At 46.8% G+C, this 26,341-nt stretch overlaps 1 protein-coding gene across 3 annotated transcripts in view; it reads left to right on the forward strand.

The window, feature by feature from the left end:
• PAX7 (paired box 7) overlaps window positions 1-26,341 on the forward strand; it is a 148,154-nt gene that overhangs the window by 107,505 nt on the left and 14,308 nt on the right. The window contains exons 9-10 of one of the 3 annotated variants that reach the window (XM_036746942.1): window positions 12,862-12,877; window positions 21,134-21,148. The exons of the other annotated variants lie outside the window; for them this stretch is intronic. Of the exons in view, the coding sequence (XP_036602837.1) occupies window positions 12,862-12,877; window positions 21,134-21,148 (31 nt within the window). The remainder of the gene's footprint in view (window positions 1-12,861; window positions 12,878-21,133; window positions 21,149-26,341) is intronic. 3 annotated transcript variants of the gene reach the window in all.

The raw sequence follows: 26,341 nt of genomic DNA on the forward strand, positions 1-26,341 counted from the left end.
TTCATTCATTCACCCATTTTCCCAAGGATATTTTGGACTTACCCACCTCTAGAGTATACAGGTCTCAAGACCTGGCCCAGGCATGTATATAGGGGATTAGAAACTGACATTCGGATGGAAAGATCCTCCCAGGAGGCCATTGGGAAGGGCTTCAGCCTCACAGCCAACCCTGATGAGAAGGGGGTGCCTGTGGGAGTCAGGATGCTAATTAAGGACCTCAGGTGTGATGTAAGGGAAAGAAAATGGATTTGAAACGCAAGTGCCTGGGTTCAAATCCCAGCTCCACTACTTCTTTGACAAGTCATTTCTTTTCTATTGGCCTCAGTTTCCCCTGTTGTAAAATGAGACATGTGAGCCACTGTACAGTTTCTTTCATCTTTAAATCCTATGTTCAGTGGCTTGTGGTAGGCCTCTGGTTACAAAGAAGTGTTTACATGGTGTGCTTAGTTGTCAAAACAATATTGTCTCATTCAGAGATAACAGCGGACCCTTTCCCCAGCTCCCTGATAGGTATTCTATCCCCTCCAGGGTGCCTGTACATTGTTAGATGGGTCTCTGGGGGGCTTGTTGGCATTTTCATCTCTCTCAGGACAGCTCAGCAACCCACAGTTGAAAAATGGCCCTGGTGAGGTCACTCTTGGAGAAAAGATCCATGGAGACCATGGGAGCCAAGCCTAGATAGTGCCAGGCAGGTTCACCGATTAGAAGCTGAGGACGATCCTCAGTGCCCACAAACTGGAGTCACTTGGTTGAAATTAAGCTTTGTTTTCAAAGGGTTTGTTCATCCGGGTATCATAGGATATATGACACCCTCACCACATGACCCTGGGTGAGTCACAGCTCTACCACTTTGGACTTTGGCTTCTCCAGAGGTGAAATGAAGGGCTTGACTAGATAAAGGGTTCTTAACCTGCCAAGGGGTCTGTGAACTTGGATGAAAAAGGATATCTCTGTTTTCACTGATTTGTGACCAAAAATGAACATCTCTGTCTATTGTAAAGGTAACAACCAACTTTATTCTGAAAATGGTGTCCATAGACTTCATCAGACTTGCCAAAGGGGTCCATGACACAAAAAAAGCTAAGAACTGCTGAACTACATGGTCTAAAATGTTCCTCCCAGCTCTGACATTCTGTGTTCTAAGGCCCTCCCAGCTCTGACATCCTGTGTTTTAAGGGCCCTCCCAGCTCTGACATTGTGTTCTAAGGGCCCTCCCAGCTCTAACATTCTGTGTTCTAAAGGCCCTCCCAGCTCTGACATTCTGTGTTCTAAGGGCCCTCCCAGTTCCGACATCCTGTGTTCTAAGGGCCCTCCCAGCTCTGACATCCTGCGCTCTAAGGGCCCTCCCAACTCTGACATCCTGTGTTCTAAGGCCCTCCCAGCTCTGACATACTGTGTTCTAAGGACCCTCCCAGCTCTGACATACTGTGTTCTAAGGGCCCTCTCAGCTCTGACACTCAGTGTTCTAAGGGCCCTCCCAGCTCTGACGTCGCATGTTCTAAGGGCCCTCCTCGCTCTGACATCCTGCGTTCTAAGGGCCCTCCTAGCTCTGATATCTTGTGTTCTAAGGGCCCTCCCAGCTCTGACATTCAGTGTTCTAAGGCCCTCCCAGCTCTGACATCCTGTGTTTTAAGGGCCCTCCCAGCTCTGACATTGTGTTCTAAGGGCCCTCCCAGCTCTGACATTCTGTGTTCTAAAGGCCCTCCCAGTTCTGACATTCTGTGTTCTAAGGGCCCTCCCAGCTCCGACATCCTGTGTTCTAAGGGCCCTCCCAGCTCTGACATCCTGCGTTCTAAGGGCCCTCCCAGCTCTGACATCCTGTGTTCTAAGGCCCTCCCAGCTCTGACATACTGTGTTCTAAGGACCCTCCCAGCTCTGACATACTGTGTTCTAAGGGCCCTCTCAGCTCTGACATTCAGTGTTCTAAGGGCCCTCCCAGCTCTGACGTCGCATGTTCTAAGGGCCCTCCTCGCTCTGACATCCTGCGTTCTAAGGGCCCTCCTAGCTCTGATATCTTGTGTTCTAAGGGCCCTCCCAGCTCTGACATTCAGTGTTCTAAGGCCCTCCCAACTCTGACATTCCGTGTTCTAAGGGCCCTCCCAGCTCCGACATCCTGTGTTCTAAGGGCCCTCCCAGCTCTGACATCCTGTGTTCTAAGGGCCCTCCCAGCTCTGACATTCTGTGTTCTAAGGGCCCTCCCAGCTCCGACATCCTGTGTTCTAAGGGCCCTCCCAGCTCTGACATACTGTGTTCTAAGGCCCCTCCCAGCTCTGACATACTGTGTTCTAAGGGCCCTCCCAGCTCTGACATCCTGTGTTCTAAGGCCCTCCCAGCTCTGACATACTGTGTTCTAAGGGACCCTCCTCAGCTCTGACATCCTGCGTTCTAAGGGCCCTCCTAGCTCTGACATTCAGTGTTCTAAGGGCCCTCCCAGCTCTGACATTCAGTGTTCTAAGGGCCCTCCCAGCTCTGACGTCGTATGTTCTAAGGGCCCTCCTCGCTCTGACATCCTGCGTTCTAAGGGCCCTCCTAGCTCTGATATCTTGTGTTCTAAGGGCCCTCCCAGCTCTGACATTCAGTGTTCTAAGGCCCTCCCAACTCTGACATCCTGTGTTTTAAGGGCCCTCCCAGCTCTGACATTGTGTTCTAAGGGCCCTCCCAGCTCTGACATTCTGTGTTCTAAGGGCCCTCCCAGCTCTGACATTCAGTGTTCTAAGGGCCCTCCCAGCTCTGACATTCAGTGTTCTAAGGGCCCTCCCAGCTCTGACATTCTGTGTTCTAAGGGCCCTCCCAGCTCTGACATCCTGTGTTCTAAGGGCCCCCCCCCAGCTCTGACATCCTGCATTCTAAGGGCCCTCCCAGCTCTGATGTCCTATGTTCTAAGGGCCCCCCCAGCTCTGACATCCTGTGTTCTAAGGGCCCTCCCAGCTCTGACATCCTGCGTTCTAAGGGTCCTCCCAGCTCTGCCATCCTGTGTTCTAAGGGCCCTCCCAGCTCTGACATTCAGTGTTCTAAGGGCCCTCCGAGCTCTGACATCCTGTGTTCTAAGGGCCCTCCTCGCTCTGACATCCTGCGTTCTAAGGGCCCTCCCAGCTGTGACATCCTGTGTTCTAAGGGCCCTCCTCGCTCTGACATCCTGCGTTCTAAGGGCCCTCCGAGCTCTGACATCCTGTGTTCTAAGGGCCCTCTTAACTCTGGTATATGTTCTAAGGTCTCTTCCAGCCCTGACCTCCTATGGTCTAAGACCCTCTATATTCTATTTTATTCTATTCTATTTATTCTATTCTATATTTTGGTGCTCATGGTTACAATAACAATAATAATAAATAGTTAACATTTCTGTAGCCTTTACTGTGTGTCAGGCACTGCCTCCAGTATTTTACAAATACGATCTCATTTGACCCTCACGACAGCCCCGGGAGGGCGGTGCTATTATTATCCCCACATTACAGTTGCGGAATCTGGGCCCAAAGCCATACAGCCAGTAAGTATCCGAGGCTGGATTTGAATTTGAGTCTTCCTGACTCCAGGCCTGGTCCTCTATCCACTTCACCATCTAGAATTCCCTGTTCTAGGATCTCTTTCGATGCTAATGCTCTATGTTCTAAGGGCCTTTCCAACTCATGGTCTACACTACTCCTCAGTTTACCCTATTTGTACGAACCTAAATCCTGAGGACCAAGCTAGAACAAATGGAATCACACAATGCTAGGAGGAATTCAGGCCAGATCTAAGGAAGAACCACTCCCCCCCCCCCCAGAAAGAGGGATGATTAAGCACCTGCACCAGCAACCAAAAGAGCCTGGGTTACTGTCCTGAGGGCTTTAAGAATGGGAGAGGAGCCAATTATCTAGGATAGTTTTGGAAGCAGGGGGATGACCTAAATGACATTCTCTGGTTTGAGGCCCTCTTGTGGAAACTTTGTTTACGTACAGTGGGGGTGTATTGGAGAGTTGGGGGGCAGGGCAAGAAGAGGAATTGTCTGGGTGGGGAGAGAGGAGATTAGGTGAGGGAGTCATGCTCCCCTAAAGAAGCAAGGAGGAAGAGGCGGAAGAGCAGGAGGGATACGGGTTAGGAGCCTCTCCCACCCAGAACTGTCCTGTGCCGAGCTGATAAACAGCCGAGGATCAGGGAGCAGGATTGCCACATTATCTAACCACTGCAGAAAATCAACATTTGAGTCTAAATCCGAAGAGATGGAGCTTCTAAGCTCCTCTGGCTGATGCAAGAAGTGAGCCCTGCTGGGGACGCTCCGGAGCTGAATGCCACCAGGCAGGCAGAGCGGACAGATGGACAGACAGAGCCCGAGACCAAAGGAAGGTGACAAAGACACATTGATGCAGCCAAGGAGGGAGTCTAAGAGAAGAAGACGTAGAGGCAGGGAGAGACAAGGAGAGGAGGGACAGAAAAAGAGACAGAGACAGAGAGGAGAAAGAAGGGAGGGAAAGAGGGCAGGGGAGAGAGAGGGAAAAACAGACAGACAGAGAGACAAAGAAGGGAAGGAAGGGCAAGAGAGAAGGGAGGGGGGAGAGAGAGAGAGAGAGAGAGAGAGAGAGAGAGAGAGAGAGAGAAAGAATAGAGAAAGAGAGAAGAGAGGAAGAGGAGCGAGAGAGAGAGAGAAAGAGAGAGGGAGAGAGAAAAGGGAGGAAGAAGAGAGAAGGGGAAAGGGAGATGGAGGGAGAAAGACACAGACAGAGAGAGAGGAGAGAGACAGAGAGAGGAGACAGAGACAAACACACAGAGAGAAAGAGAGAGAGAGAGAGAGAGAGAGAGAGAGAGAGAGAGAGAGAGAGAGAGAAGAGAGAGAGATGAGGGAGAGAAAGAGAGGAGAGGGAGAGCGAAGAGGGAGGAAGGAGAGAGAGGGGAAAGGGAGGTGGAGGGAGAGAGACAGAGACAGAGAGGAGAGAGAAACAAACACAGAGAGAATGAGAGAGGAGAGAGAGGGAGAGAGAGAGAGATGGATAGATGAATGACTAGATAATAGGTAGATAAATAGGTAGATGGATAAACAGATAGATGGATAAAGAGAGAGAGAGATAGATAGATGGATAAATAAATGGATGGATGGATGATAGATAGTAATCTAGCTACTTGTGCTCGTCAGAGCTAGTCAGGTGCCAAGACTTACCAATCCTCCCTTCACGGCACCTCTCACTTCCTTCCCCTTCTCTCCACTCATGTGGATACTTTCTGGACAAGGTGTTCCTCATCTTTCACCTGGACTATTGGAAGAGCTTCCTACCTCCAGTCTGTTCCCTTCTCTGGTCCTTCGTTCAGATGCCAAGATAATCTCCCTAAAGCATAGGTCTGACCAGTCTCCTTTTCAAAAGTCTTCAGTAGCTCACATAGCCACTTTCAATAAAGATAGTCTGGCATTTTAAATCCTTCAAAATCCTTTTCCTGACTGCTTTTCTAGTTTTATTTCATATTATTTCCCTTCAATATTTTTCAATAAATATTTCTGCCAAATTGGCCCACTTAGTGTTCGCCCAACTCAGTGTTCCATCTCCCACCTCCAGGCTTTTGCTACAGGTTATGCCCTCATGCCTAAAATGCACTGCCTCTTCACCTCTACCTCTTAGTATCACTAGCTTCCTTTGAGGCTCCAGTCAGGTGCCATTTCTCACAGAAAGCCTTTCCTGATCTCCCCAGTTATTAGCATTCCCTCCTTCCTCCAGTGATCTTCGATTTACTGATTTGTTTAAGGGTGATATCGCTCTACGGAGAATGTAAGTGTCTTGAAAGGTGGAGGTCTTTTCTTTTCCTGTCTTTCTCCTCTTTCCCCTTTGTATCCTCAGCCCTTAATACTGCTTTAGATATGTCTTTGTTGTTTAGTTGCTTTTCAATCATATCAGACTCTCCTGACCCCATGTGGGATTTCCTTGGCAAAGACACTGGAGTAGTTTGCCATTTCCTTCTCCAGCTCATTTGACAGACAAGGAAACTGAGGCAAACAGGGTTAAGTGAGTTGCCCAGGGTCCCACAGCTAGCAAGTGTCTGGGACCGGATTTGAACTCAAGAAGATAAATCTTCCTGACTCTCTATCCACTGAACCTGCCAGCTGCTTTAGCCATGGTGGCTGCTTAATTTAATTTAATTTAAATATGCTAAATGTAGTATGGACTCCATAGGATGCTGTCAGAATCAAATGAGACATTGGTAAGGCGAGGGTTTTAAACCTTAATTGCTATATAAATGTAAGCTTTTTTTAAAATTGATCACACAGTCAATATGATTTTATTCAGAGACTGAGCACTGTGCCTGGTACTGGGAATCTTAAAAGAGAGAGATAGTTCTAGTCCTCAAAGAGGAGGAGATAAAGAAATAAATATGTGTGCACATATATACACACATACACATATAATATACATGCACACATACATATATATCAGACAGGAAGAAAAAATGAGCATTTATTATACACCGGGCACTTTGTTAAGCGCTTTTACAAATATTGATCATTTAGTCCTCACAACAATCCTAGGAGCTAGGTACAATTATGATCCCCATTTTACAGATGGGGAAACTGAGACAGAGGTGATTTGCCCAGCTGATAATACATAAGAGAGATGGGAACTTGAACTCGGCTCTTCTTGACTCTGAGTCCAGCCCTGCTCCGCCCCCCCATCCCACCACCCCACCAGCTTCATTACCAATGAGGGCTGGGAGTCAATGTAGTTCTGCGTGGGAAGCTGGGGGCCCACTTTCTGAGACACTAGGCTAAAGAGCCCAGGGCTCTTCCTGCCCTTCTGGCCACACTGTCCCCTGCTGCCTTTGCACCCAGCCTGCCCTCCCTCTCACCTCAATCTAATACCCTCCCTTGTCTTTTTGGATTTATTCTTCCCTCCTAAACCCAGGTGAGGGAGAGGGGACTTAGCTGTAAGGGCTGAGGGGGCCCATAAGGCCTCTGTCCTTGGAAGGGACCCTAGCCTGGAGGACCCCCTAAGGGGGAGGCCTGGGACCCAGCCCCAAGAACCCCCCAGTCTGGGAGTTCTGGCTCCTGGGGATGAGGCACAGGGGATGGAGTGGTAGGGCCCAGAGACCCAGAGGTGATAGGTCCTGTCTTTCAGCAAGTGCTTCTATTTAGTTCCAGATGCCGACCTGACAGGTGCTTCCCGGTGATTAATTCCTTGCCTAGGCCCAAGTACTTCTCCCTCCCTTCCCCATCCTTGACTGGGAAAGCCCTGAGTGGAGGGGCTAGGCTGGGATTCCAGACACTTGGGAACTATTCTTAGGGCTCTTCCCAGTCTCTGCCCCCCAGGTGTTCCATCTGACCTTGGCCAAGTTTCCCAGTCCTGACTTCTGTTTTCTCATCTGCCTGGTGAGATTTATAAACCTGTTGACCTTCCTGTCATTGGTTGAAGGTCATAGCAACAAAGGGCCTGGAAGTGTTTGGAGCAAGCTTGACAGCAGCCCAGGAAACATCGGAAGAATACAACAACTCTAACAATTCATTCCTAGAGCCCCTTACCAACTGTCCCCACAAAAACTGTGAAGTGTGTCCTTCATTAGCCTATTTTATAGACGAACAAACTGAGGAGCTGAGAAGTTAAATAAATTGCCCCTGATCCCATAATAAATAGTGACCTAGGGCTCCCAATTGCAGACTCCATGCACAATTCCAGGAATATCTTTATCTCTGCAACTTATTAGTTGGACATTTGCTGTAGATATTGGTTGGATGTTGTATGGAAGTAGGGTTCTGTCATATGTTTATGTCAATTCAGAGTTAGAGAATGTTAGATCTGGAGGGGAGCTCAGAACATAGGAATGGCTGGGTGGTCTGGTGGGTAGAGCACTGGGCCTGGAGTCAGGAAAACCAGAGTCCAAATCCAGCCTCAGATACTGCCTAGCTGTGTGACCCTTAACCTCTGTTTGCCTCAGTTTCCTCAACTGTAAAATGTGGATAGTAATAGGACCTACCTCCCAGGTAGTTGTAAGGAACAAATGAGATAATTGTAAAGTGCCTGGCATGGTACCTAGAACATAGTAAGCCCTATATAAATGTTAGCTGTTACCATTATCATCATCATCGAATGTTAGAACTGTATGAGATGCTACAAGTTCCACAGACCACTAAGAGGTCAGTGGAGGGGTTACAGAGAAGCTGTGAATTTTAAAATTTTGCTATTTCAATATGATTGATTTCCTCTGTAATTTTATATAGTTTACTTTATTTGTTTAAAAACTATTCTGAGAAAGGATCCACAGGATTCACAACAGAATCTGCCAGAGGGTGCCATGATGCAAAAAAAGTGTGGAGAACCCTGCCCTAGACCACAGAATGCCAGAGTTAGAAAGGAAGCTAGACCACAAAATATCAAAGCTGGAAGGGATCTTAGAAAAGAGAATGTCAACACTGGGAGGGACCATAGAGAACCCAACATGTCAGAGCTTGAAGGGGTCTTAGAACCCAGAATATCAGAGCTGGGAGAGCCCTTAGAACACAGAAGTCAGAGCTGGGTGGGCCCTTAGAACAAGGAATGTCAGAGCTGGGAGGGGCTTTAGAACTTGGAATGTCAGAGCTGGGAAGGGCCTTAGAACAAGGAATGACAGAGTGGGAGGGATCTAAAACAGAGAATATCAAACATGAGAGAGACCACACAGAACCTAAAATGTTAGAGCAGAAAGAAACCTTAGTGGAAAGCACATCAGAGCTGGGAGGGTCCTTAGAAGACAGAAAGTCAGAAACGTAGAAAATGGAGTATAAGATTGGAAGGAGTCCATACAGACCATCTTATTCCAGCCCCGTCGTGTTACATGGCTTTCCACCCAGAAAGAAGTTATTTGCCCAAGGTTATAACAAATTATGATTGTTGAAGAGACCTCAAAAATTTAACCCCATAAAACATGCACTTATTAAGCACCTCCAACATTAACAAAGACAACAATTCCTGCTCTCTAAGACCACCAAGTTCAACCCCTTTCTTTTAATGCTAAGAAAACTGAGGCCCAGAGAACCAGAGCTAGCCAGTGGGGCAGTGGCAAGAACCCAGACTTGTAGCAGTAAGATATGGGTTCAGTTCTCAGCTCCAGCTAGCTGAGTGACCCTGGACAAGTCACTTAAACGCATCTGAGACTTCAGATGCCTCTTTTCAAATGGAGGGGTTTGGCGTCCAGCTCCCTCTGCCTGTGGTTCTGATGCCCACCGCTTCCCTAGGTTAGGATGCCAGCCCACTACCTCTCTCTCTCTTTGTGGATGGCTTGATTGGATCCAAATTCAGGTTGGGTTAAGAGACTGGGTACGGGAGAGAGAGAGAATGGGGACCCCTTTTCCACCCACCCCCAACAGAGCTCTAATCCACCCGGAAATCACATTCCCCAAAGCCAGCGAGTTAAAGAGACAGAAGCTATCTTCCTTCCATCTTTCCCGGGGACCTGGGACAGAAAAAAAGAGAACTCCTTCTCCCCCCTTTCCAGCTCATCCCCTTGTTTGTTCCATGTGTCGGAGCCCTGGGCAAATTTTTGCTAATTTTGTGGCTGCCTTTATCAAACAGGGGATTCACTGGCGGCTTTATCCGAGATAAGTGGATTAGTCGTTGAGCTAAACAAGAAGGTGTCTGACGAGGGGGCCGTGCTAAAGAAGATGTTTGTTTCCCAAAGAATGGAGCCACGTTTGCTGCCCTGTTCTGGGTGAACCAGGGCTCTACCAGGCCCTAGCCAGGAGGTCCCTGTCCCGCCTCCTCTCAAGAGATTTTAGCAACTAGAATAGGGATGGGCTGGAGGAGCCCGTTGGCCTAGAAGGAGATGGGTACAGAATCCATTTGAGGCTCAGAAACAAAACTGCCATGGGGGAGGGGTGCTTTCTCTGGGCCTTGGTTTCCCCATCTGTGAAATGAAGGGATTGTCTCTAATAGCTTCTCAGTTCTCTTCAGCTCTGAAATTCACTACTCTAATTTCCCTTCTAGCTCCAATATTCTGTATTCTAAGATGCCTCCCAGCCCTGACATTCTGTGTTCTAAGGCCCCTCCCAGCCCTGACATCCTGTGCTCTAAGGGCCCTCCCAGCTCTGACATTCTGTGTTCTCAGTTCCAATCCAGGCCTAGTGTTTTCTATTCTGATGCTTCTTCCAACCCTGACATTTTACACTCTAAAGCAGTGGTGTCGAACTCAAATAAAAACCTGAGCCACTAATCCCTAGTAAGGATCCCTGCAGGTCACATATTGACTTAGTTTTTAAATGTAATGTTATCTATGATTTTCTTAAGTATTTTTTAATTTTTATATTTTTATTGTATTTTTGTATTATTGTATTTTTATTTATTTTCTTAAGTATTTCCCAATTACATTTCAACCTGGTTCTCTTCTCTGATTCTTGTAAATTGAAGAGAGGTTTAAACACAAGAACCTTGGGGTTTAGAGCTTAGCCAGATTTGTGGCAGTCTGGGGTTTCTAGCCTCAAAGTGTCTCAGTTATTCCATCTGTAAAAAACAAAACCAGGAGCAGGAGTCGGATGACTGAGGGGAGAGATCCCTGGCTCCCTCCAGGCCTGGGTACAGAATTGTTACAGGGAGAGAGTTGGAAGTGTAGAAGACCATCAGGGATTCGAAGGGCTCTGCCTGCCCCTCTGTCCTGATATACTGTGGGGTGTGGGACAAACCACTGTCCCTTTCTGGGCTCCTATTTCCTCTGTGTGGAACAGGGAACCCAAGGGGAGAAGGACTGGGAGGTCTCCACCCTCAGGCTGCTGGCTTCATGGCTCTCAGGATGGAGGACACCATGTCCCCAGCTATGTTTGCTAGGGGTGCCACAAATAACAGTGTCCATTCATATTCCCCAGATTGCTCAGGCAGGAGGAAATTCCCCATGCCCCAAACCCCTCAGGAGGTAGGGGAAAGGAGGGAACCCAGTGATGTTCTTCTTAGAGGCTACACATCTGGATGGGACCGGGAAGTGGGGGAGGACTGCAGGAATCAGCCAGGCTCTTTCTTGACATCACAATGTGAAGCATCAAGGGACTCAAACATCTGGATTCGGGCCCATATCTCTACCCACCCCTTCTTTTGCTCCATTTTCCATATTTCCAATGGCCAGAGAAACTCTGTTCCCCTTGCCCAGTGAAAGAAGGAGGGATTTGGGGAGCAGAGACTGGGGGAGAGAGAATCCAAGAAGGAAGGAGAAAGAGAAGAAGAACTCCGCCCCCCCAGCAACCCTGAGCTTGAGGTCCCCAGCTGGTGGTTAGTAGCATCTGTCCTCACCGAGGAGCCTCCAGCTGAGTGAGACTCACTGTTTATTTACATGTCATTATGGCGATGAGGTGCAGATATTAACTCTGTCAAGAGTAATTTGCTGTGACATTTTTCACTCGCTTGGTGCCCCCGCCCCCCTCATAGCAGCGCTGAGGCTCCCCTCCCCCTCCTCCCAACAGCCACCAGCTCTGTGGCCCACTTGGAAGCTGCTCAGCCAGCAAGGACAAGACCAAGGCCCAGACTGGCGCTAGCTCAGCGGCCCTTGAGCAACCCATTGAACTTTGAAATTGAATTTGGGCCAGGCCTGAGTGCCCCCTGCAGCCTCCTGTCTCCCCACAGTGCCCAACTTGCTGGTGGCTGCCTTTGGCCATGGCAACAGGGAGGGGAGGTAAGTAGCTGGTGTCCTAACTCCCCCCACCCCCACCCCACCTTCTTAGAGTGCAGAATGTCGGAGCCAGATAAGACCAAAAATTGTAGAAGGAGAGAGAATGAAGGAACCTTAGGGGACACAATGCCAAAGATAGGAGGGAGCTTAGAGCAGAGGATGTCAGAGCTGGAAGGAGCCTTAGGACACAGAATGGTAGAGCTGGGAGGGCTCTTAGAACTCAGAATGTCAGAGCCGGGAGGGCCCTTGGTACACAGGATGTCAAAGCTGGGAGGACCCTTAGAACACAGGATGTCAGAGCTGGGAGGGCTCTTAGAATACAGAATGTCAGAGCTGGGAGGGCCCTTGGTACACAGGATGTCAGAGCTGGGTGGGGCCTTAGAACACAGGATGTCAGAGCTGGGAGGGCTCTTAGAATACAGAATGTCAGAGCTGGGAGGGCCTTAGAACACAGAATGTCAGAGCCGGGAGGGCCCTTGGTACACAGGATGTCAGAGCTGGGAGGGGCCTTAGAACACATGATGTCAGAGCTGGGAGGGCCTATAGGACATGAACTGTCGATAAGGCTCTGGTGGCACCTATTCCATGATGCTCCTCTGCTCCCTCTACCTTCAGCCCCAGCCAGAAGTGATTGCTTCCTCTTCCTCGCCTCTAACCATTCTGACCACATTTACTCCGTAGGATATAAGGATATAACACATATTCATGAGCATGCGCCTCCCTCCTTTCCTGGCAGAGGTGTGACCCATGGCACATACTGTTAGATTCTGTGGATGTGTTGGTTAGCTTTGCTGATGACCTTTTTTTCTTCTTTATTATAAGGGTGGCTCTCAGGGAAGAAGAGTCAGGAGATAAATATTGAGAAATAAAGGTGTTATAAAATTTAAAATAGCCATAACTTTTTAAAAACGTCATCTTTTTGAGGGTAGAGATGGTTTTGCTTTTTTGGCCTCAAGGAGCTTATATCTTATTGGGTAAAAGTGATTCAAGGACCTGGCATACAGTAGCATTTAATAAATGCTTGCAGACTTGACCCTCCAATGCGCTCAGCATTTTCTCTGTATCACACGTAATTGTGTACATACTGCATCCACCTAATTACGTGTAAGGGACTACGTCCATATCTGTCTTTGTATTCCCAGCATGAAGTGCAGTAAGAAATGAAGAGCTAGCATTTCAATATCGCTCTAAGGCTCACGAAGCAGTTTATAAACATTACCTCATTGGTTCCTCACGACAATCCTGGGAGGTAGGTACTGTCATTATCCCCATTTTACAGTTGAGAAGATGGAGGCTGACAGAGGTTCAGTGACTTGCCCAGCTATCTGAGGCAGGATTTGAACTCAAGTCTTCCTGAATGCAGGGTCATCCACTGTCCCTCCCTGCTACCTAAGATGAGTTGGGGAAAGAAGTCTAGGCAATGTAGTCTCTGATCTCTGTTATAAACAGAGATGAGACAGAAGAGGTCAGAGACACAGAATGTCAGAGTAAGAGGCTATTTACTCCAACTGGAATTTAAATAAAAACCCTGTCTATAACCTACACCTACAGTGGCCACCCAGCTTTGTTTACTTGAAGACTTTTAGGGAGGGGAGGCACGCGGCCACCTGAGAGAGCCTAGAATCCAATCACCTTGTCTGGAACCCTACACCAGGAACATCTGTGCTCACCTTTAGTGGGTGGGGAGAAGGATGTATCACAAAGCCCAGTTCTGATCCATCGCCTCCTCAAGATCCCTTAGGGGCTCCCAATAGCCTTTAGGAAAAGCACAAAATCCCCAGCTTGGCATTGGAAGTCAATCAATCCCTAAGCACTTTATTAGGCACCTACTATGTGTTAGGTACGGTGTACTGGGTGATACATATGCAGCAATGAAAGCAAAACAGTTCCTGCCCTCTGGGAGCTTATGTTCTAACTCAGACTTCCAAATACAGATAAGTGTAGACAAAACACTTACTTACCACACCCCACCCCCCCCACCCCCAGAAAAAGATACAAGGTAACCTTGTAGCAGAAGACTCCAAGGACCAGGAAAGGCCTCATATTGAACATGGTGCTTGAATGGAATCCTGAAGGAAAGCAAAGATTCTAAGAGGCAGGATGAGGAAGAAGTATATTCTGAGCATGGGGCACAGCTAATACAAATGCCCTGAGGTAGGAGATGAGCATCATGTGTGCAGAGCAGTAAGTAGGCCAGTAAGGCTAGAGAACAAATTGCAAAGAGGAGGATAAATAAAGTGTAAGAAGACTGGAAAGGCAGGGAGGGGCCATGTTGTGAAGAGCTTTGAATAACAATTCCATCCTAGGGCAATAGGGAGCCATAGGAGGTTGTGGAGGTATGGTGTGATCAGGCTTGCAATTTAGGAAGCCTCTTTTTCAGATGAATGGGGTATGGGAGTAGGCTTTGCCACATAGATGCTTAAGAAATGTTCATTGGATTGGATTGCACTGGACTGGATTGGATTGGCTTGGACTGGGTCACAGATGTGGAGCTACAAGAGACCTCTAAAATTATTTTATACATGAGGAAGGGGAGACCTTGGAGAGGTTCTGACTTGCCCTAGATCACACAGGTGGTTAAAAAAAAAGATTACTGACAAGAAACTCTGTGACTAAATCCAGGGTCTGTCCTGGTGAAGAGGAAGTAAGCTCGTGCATGGATGGGAAGAGTCAAAGAGACCCCCCAATACTGTTTTAGACCAGTGGGGAAAGGGTAGAAAATAAGTCACAATCAACCACACACCAAACAGCTTCCTTCCTGACAAGATCTGAGAGCTAATGAGGTTGCAGTCATGGTTGCAACCCCTGGACAAGAGCGAGTTGACTTCACACAGTGAAAAACAATGTCTGTGGTCCCCAGATTGAGCCCTGGCCAGACTAAGAGCTCTGGCCCTGGTGCTAAGGATGTGTTGAATGAATTCATTCAACTGAATCCCATGAAAATAGGATACAAAGACATCCCCCCCAAAAAAGGAAAACTAGTCAGCATATAAACAGATAAATAAATAATAAATGATTGGATGAGGTAGAGAATAATAACAAATGGAGGAGGGTAAGGGGAGGGGATCAGGAAAGGCTTCCTGTAAGAGGTAACATTTCAGCTGAGCTGTGAAGGAAAGTAAGGAGAGAGGGCATTCTGGGCAGGGGGCACAGCCTATGCAAAGGTAGGAAGGCAGGAGAAGGAATGCTGTTTGGTCGGAACATAGACTGCACAAATGGGGATGATTAGAGTTATGTTTAGAAAGGGAAGGAAAAGAAGGAGGGAGGAAGGGAAGGAGAAAGAGAGGAAGGGAGGGAAGGAAGGAAGGAAGGAAGGAAGGAAGGAAGGAAGGAAGGAAGGAGAGAGGGAGGGAGGGAAGGAAGGAGGGAAGGACAGAAGGAGAAAAGGAGGGGACCTTAGGCTTTGATCTAACCATAGACTGAGCCTTGACTCCAGCCCTAGAGACACAAACTAAATGACAGGCAGACAAGCAAACATGTCTGATAAAGTAATTGCCTATTGCAAGGTATGCAACATTGTGTCCTGGTAGTCCCGACCTCTCACCTGTCTTCCAGCCATTAATAGGACAAACAATCTTTTCACAAGTTGATGCTTCTGTTCACAAAGTATCCAGGATGGGAGAGTCCACGAAGCTCAGTAGCAGGAATCGCTACTTCTGGAAACATAGCTCAGACTGCATATCTCAGACGGTGCTAATGAGAGCAAGTCAGGTTCATTCTGATGTTTCCTTCACAGAATTTTGAGATGGGGCGGGGAGCTTAGTGGCCATCCAGACTAATCACACCCTTATGGAATGCCCACTAAAACTGACTCAACGAGTGGCCATCCAGCTCCTGCTTGAGGCACTCCAAGGAGGGGAACTCTCCTGGTTCCTGGTACTTCCTGGTAGGGCCCTTTCCACTCTGGGACAGCTCCTAGTGTTAGGAAGTTTTCCATTAAGGGAGTCCTATATTGACTTCTTTGCAGCTTTCCCCCAGGGTCCCCAGCTCTGCCCTCTGGGGTCAAAGAGAACAAGCCTAATTCCTCTTCCATATGAGCCTTTCAAATACCTCATACCCCAAGTTTTCTCTTCTACAGACAAAAAATCCCCAGTTCCTTCAACCCATTTATAAATGGCAAAGGAGACCTGCCCCTTTCACTGCTCTCTAAGGGACCAACAAAGAGGGTTCAGAGGTCTGAAAGGGAAGCCTGACTTCCCCTGGAAATGTAGAATCCTCAGCCTCAACTGGCCCAACTCTCTATGGGGGGTAGAGAATAAGCATTTCTTATAGGTCACTGTGCTAAGCACTTTACAAGCTGCCTCATGAGGAACAGCCTCCCTCCCAGGGGAGCTAGGAGAAGGGCCCATTTTATAAAGTCAGGCAGATCCTTAGCTAAAATGTGCATTTTGCTGCGTCTTCTCAGATAAGTCTATCATCCGATATATCATCCAATTCAATAAAGAGATGAAGGTAGCTAGGCAGTGAAGTGGCTAGAGTACTGGATCTGGAGTCAGGAAGACCTGAGTTCAAATGCGGCCTCAGATGCTTCCTAGCTGTGTGACCCTGGGCAAGGCACTTAACCCTATTTGCCTCAGTTTTCCCATTAGACACTGCTTAGCTGTGGGACCCTGGGCAAGTGACTTCACCTATGTCTGCCTCAGTTTCCTCGTCTATAAAATGATAATAAAAACAGTACCTGGGTTGTCGTGAGGCTCAAATGAGATAGTAACATTTGTAAAGTTCTTGGCAACAGTGCCTGTCATGCAGTAAGAACTACATAAATGTGGGTTATTCTGATTCTCGTTATTAGATGAAGAGCCATGATAAGACAGTTACTGAGCCCCAGCTAACACCTGTCACCTCAGAATGCTATCCAGATAGCTGGGGCGTAGTGGAAAGAATGGAAGCTGCTCACATCCCAGATCACCAAGGGGCAACTCAATTGACCTTTCTGAGCATCGTTTTCCTATTTGTAAAATGTGTGTGTGTCTGTCTGTCTGTGTGTCTGCGTGTCTGTGGAAGTGTCTGTGTCTATGTGTCTGTGTGTCTGTGTGTGTGCGCGCGCGCGCGCACTCACACATGCTTAGGGGTCTGGGGCACGTAGCAAACCTTAGCTATGTAAGAGCCAGGTATTATAGTCAATATTCTGTCAATTACTGCCAAAGACTTCTAATTCTCCTCATATTTTCTCAAATACGTTCCTCTTTACATTTACCTCACCATCAGCAAGGTGTTTTTCCACCTCCTGCTTCAGTCTGAGGGTTGTTGTGTTTGTCCTTCATTCTGGAAGAGGACCATAACTTCAGGGAATGATGACATAACTTGCAGTTGACTTGGATCTGAGTTAGGGAGGGCTGTGCAAGGTCACCAGCCTCACTTTCTCTTCCAGAGACATTTGGGTCCAGTGGCCCAGGACAACGTCTGAGGGAGGAACTAGGGTGGGAGGTGTAGGTATGGAGCTCAAATCTGGAAACCTAAATTCTTATCGTGGTTGTTTCCATCATGTCTGACTCTTCATGAGCCCTTTTGGGGTTTTCTTGGCAAAGATGCTGGAATGGTTTGCCATTTCCTCCTCCAACTCATTTGACAGATGAGTAAACTGAGGCAAACAGGGTGAAATGTCTTGTGCAGAGTCACACAGCTACTAAGTATCTGAGGCACGATTTGAACTCAGGTCTTCCTGACTCCAAGTTGGGCACTCTATGCATTATAGTGCCACCTAGCTCCCCTAACTTAAGTTCTGGGTCTCCCTATAGTCAACAACTTCCCCCTTCTCTGAGCTTCATCTGTAAACAGCATCTCACCACTAATACAGGCAGTTTCTTTCCCCTTCCCCATGTTACAGATGACGAAACTTTGTTGACAAAATTGAGATTCAAACTCCCATCTTCAAGTTATAGAATCTTGGGACCAGGAGAGAACTTAAGACATAAAACAGCAACAAGTAGAATGTCTTTGCCTTAGAGGGAGCCCTTTGAAGGGGCCTTGGAACATAGAGAATGGGAGAACTGGGAAGGTGAGTTTAGGAGCCATCTAGTTCAATTGTCTCATTTTACAGATAAGGAAACTGAGGCCCAGAAAGTTTAAAGACTGGCCCAGGATCACATAGATGCGTAATTATGGGCACTTAGCATATTTGAGCCTGTTTCCTCATCTGCAAAATCGGGATAATAAGGCTACCTCCAAAGGATCTTTGGGATGCATGTAAATGAGATAATCTATGCAAAGTACCATATAACTAACTGTCAGCTATACTATTCAGTAGCCAAGGCAGAAGGCAGTCTGAGCCCATGGAAAAAGCCATGGATTTGGGATCAGAGGAAACGGATTCAAATCCCTGTACCACTTCCTATCTCTGTGACCTTGGGCCAATATTTACATGCTCTGGGCCTCAGTTTCCTCTCTGTGAAATGAGAAAGATGGATTAAACAGCCTCTGAGACCCCTAATCTCTATACTCTCCACCACTCCCAAGCTAATAGAGCTCATTGGGCTTAGCTAAGACTAGAACTCTGGGATCTCTTGAGTACTGAAATCAAAGCAGAGGATCTGAATTCCAATCTCAGGTCTGCCAGTTTCTAACAGTGTGGCTCAGTTTCCCCCTCCGAAAAATGAGGGGGTTAGACCACATGGCTTCTAAAAGTCCCTTCCAGCTCTGGCCCTGTGGTCCTATGAACCTCTCTGGGCCTCAGTTTCCATTCCAGTAAAATGGGGGGCGGGGGGAAGGAAATTAGATTGGATGACCACCCAGTACCTGGCAGCTCTAGACCTATAGGTCCTAAGAGTCCTTGACTTCCCCTCATTCCTCGGCTCCAACCCCCAGGCCCAAGCAAGGCAAGGCCCAGTGATCACTGCCTTGGACCCTTAACGCATTGTGAGACGTGGCAGCTTGTTTGCGCAGGTAATAATGAGGCCCGTGTGTCTCTGCCCAGTCTCTGCCAGGGCTAATCTTCGTCCTCATCTTCGCCAATTAACGAGGCAACAGTGACTGCTCCCCTCCCCCTGCGCCCCAGGCCCTGGCCCCTCCCTCCCTCCCCCTGCGCCCCGGGCTCTGGACCCCTCCCCCTGCGCCCCAGGCCCTGGCCCCTCCCCCCGCGCCCTCCTGCCCCATCGGGGCTGGGGCCCCGGGAGCCCGAGAGCCGCTGCCCTCCCATCCCATCCCCTCCCCCCCTGCCTCCTCCTCCCCCTCCCCACTGGGCTCCTGACACCTGCACCGCCTGACAAATTGTTTCTGTCATCTGCTTTCTGTCTTCCATTAACTAGGAGGGGAGGGGGTGGGGGCCGGGCGGGGGGAGGGAGGAGGAGATGGGATCTGCCATGCTTAGCGAGGCCAGATACATTAATTACAAAACGGCCATTTGCCGCATGAAAATGTGCTAATTAAATTTATGCAATCATTATCTTTAAATAGTCATATCTTTCCCGGCGATCAGCCCCCTTCCCAGCCTCTCCTCTCCCTAGCGAAAGTCGTGCTAATCCCCTTTCCAACATTTATCTCGCCATCAGCGAGGTGGGACTCCCCCCACCCCAACCGCGGGGAGCGGACTCGCCAACGGCCGGGGGAAGGGTGCGGGGAAGAGAGCACAGGAGGGGCAGTCTGGAGTCCTGGCTGAGTGACCTTGAGTAAGTCCTTTCCCTGCTTTTGAACCTCTGTAAAATGAGAGCCTTAGATTTAACTCCAAAAGGGACCTTTAAAGCCATAGAACCCAACACGCTCGTTTTACAGAGGAAAAAACTGAGGCCCAGAGCAGGGGTGGGGAATTGCAAAGTCACACTTAAAAAGCCATAAGTCAAATTTGAACTCAGGTCCTCTGACTCCAAGACCCACTGCTCTTTTCTTTGCACTCCTACAGAAAGCAGATTCCTCTCCCATGCCCCCTTCCCCCCCCCCCCAAAAAAAATAAACTAAAAATACTGAAGGGATGGATGGTTGGGTATGGAGGAGGGTGGGGAAGAAAGAAACCCTGGCCCAACAACACAACTATCTGGACAAAGAGTGTTTCCAGTTTTGTCAGCATTGTGTAGACTCCAATTTTTTATAATTGTGTAGCATTTGGTGCTGTAGGTGAATAGAGTTCAGGCCAAGAAGATGGGAGTTCAAATCTAGCTTCAGACACTTCCTATTTGTCTGACCCTGGGCAAGTCACTTAACCTCCACTTGCCTCAGCTTCCTCACCTGTAAAATGGGGTTGATAATAATAGCGCCTACCTTCCAGGTTGCTGTGAGCATCAAACGAGGTCATATTTGTGCCAGGCACATAGTAGGTGTCATATAAATGTCAGTTATTATTATTAGTGGTAGTGGTCTGGATGTTGGACTTAATCCTTGTGGTGAACTCCCAATACAGATACTCCTTCTACTCGTGCGGGTAGCAACTGATAGGGCAGGCAGGTGGCACAGTGGATAAGGTGATGGATGGGTCTGGAGTCAGGAAGGCCTGAGTTCAAATCCAGTCTCAGATTCTTGTTCATTTGTTTGTTTGGGGGTTGTTGTTTTTTTTTTATTTTTGGCAAGGCAATTGGAGTTAAGTGACTTGCCCAAGGTCACACAGCTAGTACATGTGTCAAGTGTCTGAGGCTGGATTTGAACTCAGGTCATCCTGACTCCAGGGCTGGTGCTCTACTCACTGCGCCACATAGCTGCCCCTAGCCTCAGATTCTTACTAGCCGTGTGACCCTAGACAAGTCCCTTAACCCTGTCTGCCTCAGTTCCCTTATCTGTAAAATGAGCCAGAGAAGGAACTTGGCAAATCACTCCAGTACCTTTGCCAAGAAAACCCCAAATGGGGTCAAGAGGAGTCTGATAAGCCCGAATAACAACAAAAGCAATTGGTCTTTATATTATTTTGTCTTAGAGGGTTTGCTTAGGGCCATGGGAGGCTAGGTGGCTTGCCTGGGGTCCCACTGGCAGTATATGTCCAAGGCATTTATTACAAGGGGCTTGAAATCTGGGTCTTCTGACCTCAAGCCTCATCCTCTGTTACTGTCATTCTTTGTGAAAAAGAAGTACGAATTACAAAATGTGGGCCACAGACCGTCATGTCCACTCCTCCATGTTCCAACAGGCTTCGGCTAAGCAATTACAGTTTGCGTTTGGGATTGTCAATCCAGGACTGGGATTCCATTTCCAGGGAAGAAATTTCCTCTACCAATGCAATTCAGCACCTGTTCTGTCAATTTACTGGCTTAGATGCTGCTCTAGGCCTTGGGGAGGGAGTGACTTTTCTCTGCACCAAGGGACATAGCAGGAAAACTTCTGGAGACTGAACTGGGATCTTTGGATTCTTCCATGGGCTCTTTATCACCTCCACTGCCCAGTAGGACTCATATAAATCTCTAGAGGAAAGACCACCCTGAGGTTCTTTCCGTTAGCTATTCAATGGCCTAGTAAAAGGAAGGAAGGAAGGAAGGCTTTTCCAAGGTCTAACCTGGATTCTCACCCAAGTCTCCCTCATCACGCCCAGCTCCCACTACCCTGGAAGCCATATTGTTTCTTACAATATGGTCTTCCGTAGAGAGCTTTTGGTCATTCATATTTCTCTTTTGTCTTTTTTCACCCAGTACCTGGCACACAACAGGCCCTTAATAAAGACGTTTCATTTTGTTACAACCCAAACTGTTTCTGACAGAGAAGTTTCCATTTTCCAAATGCTTCTTTGGTCTTCCATGTTATTCTCCACCTGTATCTCCTTGGTGGAGGAGGAAGGAGGTCTCATCTTTATACCATGATGAGAACAGAACCCAGCAGTCTGGACTGTAAACCCAGAGCTCCAGAAAGATTCAGACAATAAAGCTGTCTGTACATCTGAGGATCTTTGAGCTGTGGAGACCCCAGATATCCTGCTGGACTCAGTGAATAATTGTCAAGCATCTACTATATATGAGCCAATTGGAATTAAATGGACTACTTGCTGCTGTTGATAATGACTACGATGAAGATTCAACAAAACTTTATTAAGTGTCTGTATGTAGGCACTTTACAAAGACAAAATCAATGGATCCCTATCCTCAAAGTTCTTATAATCTACCATAATATTAATAATAATTATTCTATAATATATAATCACATATATAATATATTACGTATACCAATGTATAATACATAATTATTATTACATAATAATAATTATAATAGGGCTTGTTTCGTTCTTTTTGTTTTCAGCCCCAGCACCTAGCACACAGTACCCGAAAAATAGTTGACGCTTAATAGATGCTTGTTGCTTAATTAAGCTTATGTCCTAACATCACAAACATAGGTATATCATCCACTTGTGCAATATAGTACATAGAACATTTAACAAAAAAAAAGAAACATGGGACAGCAACTTGCCCCGGTGCCATTTATACCTGAGCCTTATTGAAAAAGATGAGACTGAGCTAATGATATGGATCTGTATGTATGTGTATATAGAACATAGCTCTTCCTGGCTGTAAAGGAGGGGGAGACTCAACAGAGGAACTGGGGGACAAGCCCTCCAGGGGAAGGGAATCCCAGAAGCAGATAATAACTGCTCCCAATTCTCTAGCCTGATCACGTTCAGAAAGTACCTTCTTCACCACAGCCCTGGGAGGAAGTAGGTAGTAAAGATATTAGTCATTGTAAGCATTTCTTTGGCACTCAGAGGGTTCCAAAGTGCTTTGCCTTCAGGTTCTTATTAAATCTCTTCAGTAGCCCATGAGGTCAGTAATGCAAACATTAATATCTCTTTTTCAACAGATGAGGAAATTGAAGGTCAGGAAAGGCATATGACTTGCCCAGGGACACACAGCTAGTAAGCAACGAAGCCAGGTTGGAGGCAGATCTCCTGTACCTTGACATTACGAGTAAGAGAGGCAGGCAAAGGAACCCAGGTCTTCTGGGTTTGGGGGCAGCATTTTATTATCAGGCACATGATCTTCTTGGCTGTGAAGAGTCTAACTTGGAGGTGGGTACTATCACTGCTCCTTCCACTCCTTCCTCAGCGACCACCTCTCTGGGGAGGGAAATAGACCTTCCTTCTAGCAAAACCCCTCCTCCAGTACCATGTGAATGGAACTGCTCTGGGTTTGAATCATATTGCACCAATCAAAGGGCACAGATTCTTATCAACAACCTTTGGGGGGAAAGAGAAGAGAAACACTTTGCAGATTAGGAAACTGAGGACAGTAGCAGAACCAGGGAAAACCCAGACACCTGGTCTTCAACATAGTTTCCAAGCTTTATGAGCAACCAGAATAAGAAAAGGCCACATACGGATGGTTAGCCTAGAGTCTGAAGAGACGTGAAATCTTCTCAGGTGAAAGAGGAACTCAGCTTGGTCAGCTTGGCCCAAAGAATAGGACCCAGAAGGAGTGAGTAGAAATAACAAAGTGGCAAATAGAGGCTTGATGTCAGGATGAACTTCCGAATAATTTTTTGTTGGGTTGTTTCAGTCATATCTGTCTCTTTGTGACCCTATTTGGGGTTTTCTTGGCAAAGATCCTGGAGTGTTTTGCCATTTCCTTCTCCAGCTCATTTGACAGATGAGGAAACTGAAGCAAACAGGGTGAAGCGACTTGCCCAATGTCACACAGCTAGTAAGTGTCTGAGGCAAGATTTGAACTTAAGTCCCCCTGACTCCAGAGTCCATGCTCTTTCCACTGTACCACTGAAAAGCAGAATAGGCTAACTTGAGAAATCATGGGTTTCCCCACATTGGAGCTACAGAAGAGCCCGAAGTCATCTAAGAAAGGAGGCAACATGCTGCAGTGGAAAGAAGACTATTGTGAGAGTTCAAATCCCACCTAAGACCTCAGACACTTAGCTGTGTGACCCTGGGCAAATCATTTAACCTGTTTGCCTCAGTTTCCTCATCTGCAAAATGGAGATAATAATAGAACCTACCTCCTGGGGTTTATGTATGTATGTGTATGTGTGTGTATATATATATATATATATATATATATATATATATATATATATATGCATGTATGTATATATTATATATGTATATATATATAATATGTAAAGTGTTTTACACACCTTAAAGTCCCATACAAATGTTAGTCATAGCAATTATTTTGGGATACCTACCTTCAGAAAGTACCACTAGCTTCCTATGTGTTTGTGGGCAAGCTGCTCACTGTCTCTGAGTTGTCTGAGATCAGTATTTGTCAAACTGGGCTGGGAGGAATCTTGAAACACTCAGGTTCGTTTGATTAATTTTTAAATGAGCCAAATGTTGTTTGTTAATAAGCATTAAAAATAATACTTTTAGAGGATTTTACTACACGTATTCTGCCAAAGTTTTGTTTAAACTAAAGGGTTCTATCACTATGGAAAAATTTGAGAGCCACTGGACTAAATAATAATAACTAGCACTTTTATATAGCACCTACTATGTGCAGTCACTGTTCTAAGTGCTTCATAAATATTATCTCATTTGATCCTTATAAGAACCCTGGGACATAGGGTCTATTATTACTATTTCCATTTTACAAATGAAGAAACAGGCAGTAGTTAAGTGACTTACCCCGGGGTCACACAGGTAATAAGTGTCTGAGGCCAGATTTAAACTGAGGTTCCTGACTCCAGGCCTGGTGCTCTATACACCGTGCTACCTAACTGCCCCAGACATCTCAAAACCTCCTTCTTCTAAAACTCGAGGATATTTCCCATTGGCAATATGTAGAATCATATCATCTTCTTAGGCTATCATCTCCGACCTCTTTTTCCTTTCTTAGCCAAACTGATGGTAGATGTTATCTACATTCATTGCCGCCACTACCTCTTCTCACTTTCATGTTTTTGCAGGCCAGACTTTTACTTCATTATTCAACTGAAACTGTTTCTTCCAAAGTTACCAGGGGTCTCTTAATTAACAAATCAGATGACCTCTTCATTCCTGGCTTCTCCACTGCATTTGACCACCTTCTCCTCCTGGATACTTCCTCCTCTCTTGGTTTTCATGACACTCCCTTGGTCTCTCTTGGTTCTCTGCCTATGTGTCTGATAGCACTTTCTCAATTTCCTTTGCTGCATCATCCTCTCTATCATGTCCCCTAATGACATGATTAGGAGACATGATATATGGACATGATTTGTGAGTGTCCCCAGTGGTGTGCTGGTAGATGTTTAATAACCAGCTCTCCAGGAAAAAAAAAACTGCAGCATGACACATTTTTATTATTTGTTATTAACATTTTCTCCATCACTTTCTTAAGTCTAGACAATAAACAAAACAGTAAATTGTGTCCTGATTTGTAGCATTTGCTGATTTCTGAAGTGTTAGTGTTCTCACTGAAAATTTAACAATCAGTTCTTGAGAGACTGTTCCAGCTGACTCCAGCAAATCCCTGGGTATCCCCCAAGATTCTTTCCTGGGCATCCTTTTCTCTATATACTCTTTTACTCGATGACCTCATCAACTTCCATAATTATTATCTATGCAGATAATTCACAGATTTACATTTCCAGCCCTACTCTCTCTCCAGTCCTACATAACCAACTGCCATTGGCCATTCTTAACGGGCTGGCCCACAGACATCTCAAACTTATAATGTCCAAAACAGAACTCACTCTCCCCCAAAATCCACTTCTTAACTTCCCTATAGCTGTGGAGGGCGCCACCATCCTTCCATTGCCCCAAGGTCACCACCTATCCCAGTGTGGTCCTCAACTCCTCTCTCTCACCCACCCCATCCAATCAGTTACCAGATCTTTTCTTTTTTACCTCCATAAAATTTCTCCTACCTGTCTCCTCTCAATTCACCCAGCTGCTTGCTCAGACCCTTATCACACCTCACCTGGACAGTGGCAGAAGCGCAGTCTGCTTTGTCTCTCTCCTCTTCCCACATCCTCCTTACAGCCGCCAAAATGATCTTCCTAAAGCACAATTCTGATGGCATCATTCCCCTACTCAAGAAATTACAGTGTTCCCATTGCCATAGACTTAAATATAAATTCCTCTGTTTGGCATTTAAGCCTGACTCTAACCCACCATTATTATAAATTATTCACCTTCAAATACTCTATAGTCCAACCTAATTTGGCCTTCTTACTGTTCCTCATGACGTGTTATGCGTTGCACATGATGCTTCACTTCCCGTCGCCACGTCTTTATCCCAGGTGTCACCCATGCCTGGTATGCACTGCTTCTTCCCTCTATTTCTTAGAATCCCTATTTCCTTCAAAACTCAGCTCAGTCACTATTTTCTGCGGGAAGCCCTTTCTGGTTCCCCTAAGCTTCTTGTGTCTTCCCCATTCCCACTTTATATTGAAATGTTGGGTGCATTTTATATTGTTGTCATCCAGTTGTATCTGACTCTTCCTGACCCCATTTGGCATTTTCTTGGCAAAGATACTGGAGTGGTTTGCCGTTTCCCTCTCCAGTTCATTTTACAGCTGAGGAAACTGAGGTAAACAGGGTGAAGTGACTTGCCCAGGGTCACACAACTAGTAGCTGTCCAAGGCCATATTTGAACTCAGGATGATGCGTCTTTCTGAGTCCAGGCCCAGCACTCTATGCACTGTGGCGCCCCCTAGCGTCCCTTTTTGTATACTCCTCTCTAAATTTATGGGTTGCCTCTAGAATAGAATCTACTTGAGGGCCACTTTTTAATTTGTAGTCTGCGCCTAGGACACTGAGTATGCGCTTCATTAGGGATTGTTCATGGGTTGGCTGACAGATGTAATTCACCACCCTTCCCAGACAGATTGACTTGTCCCAGGCTAAATGGCAAAGTCGGGAATCAAACTCGGGTTCTCGGACTCCCAACTCCAGTGCTCTCTGCCTTTCTCTATTCCTCTCCTTCAGGAAGGTTGGAGT

The sequence above is a fragment of the Trichosurus vulpecula genome, chromosome 2, assembly GCF_011100635.1.
Source record: "Trichosurus vulpecula isolate mTriVul1 chromosome 2, mTriVul1.pri, whole genome shotgun sequence".
Classification (NCBI taxonomy): Eukaryota; Metazoa; Chordata; class Mammalia; order Diprotodontia; family Phalangeridae; genus Trichosurus; species Trichosurus vulpecula.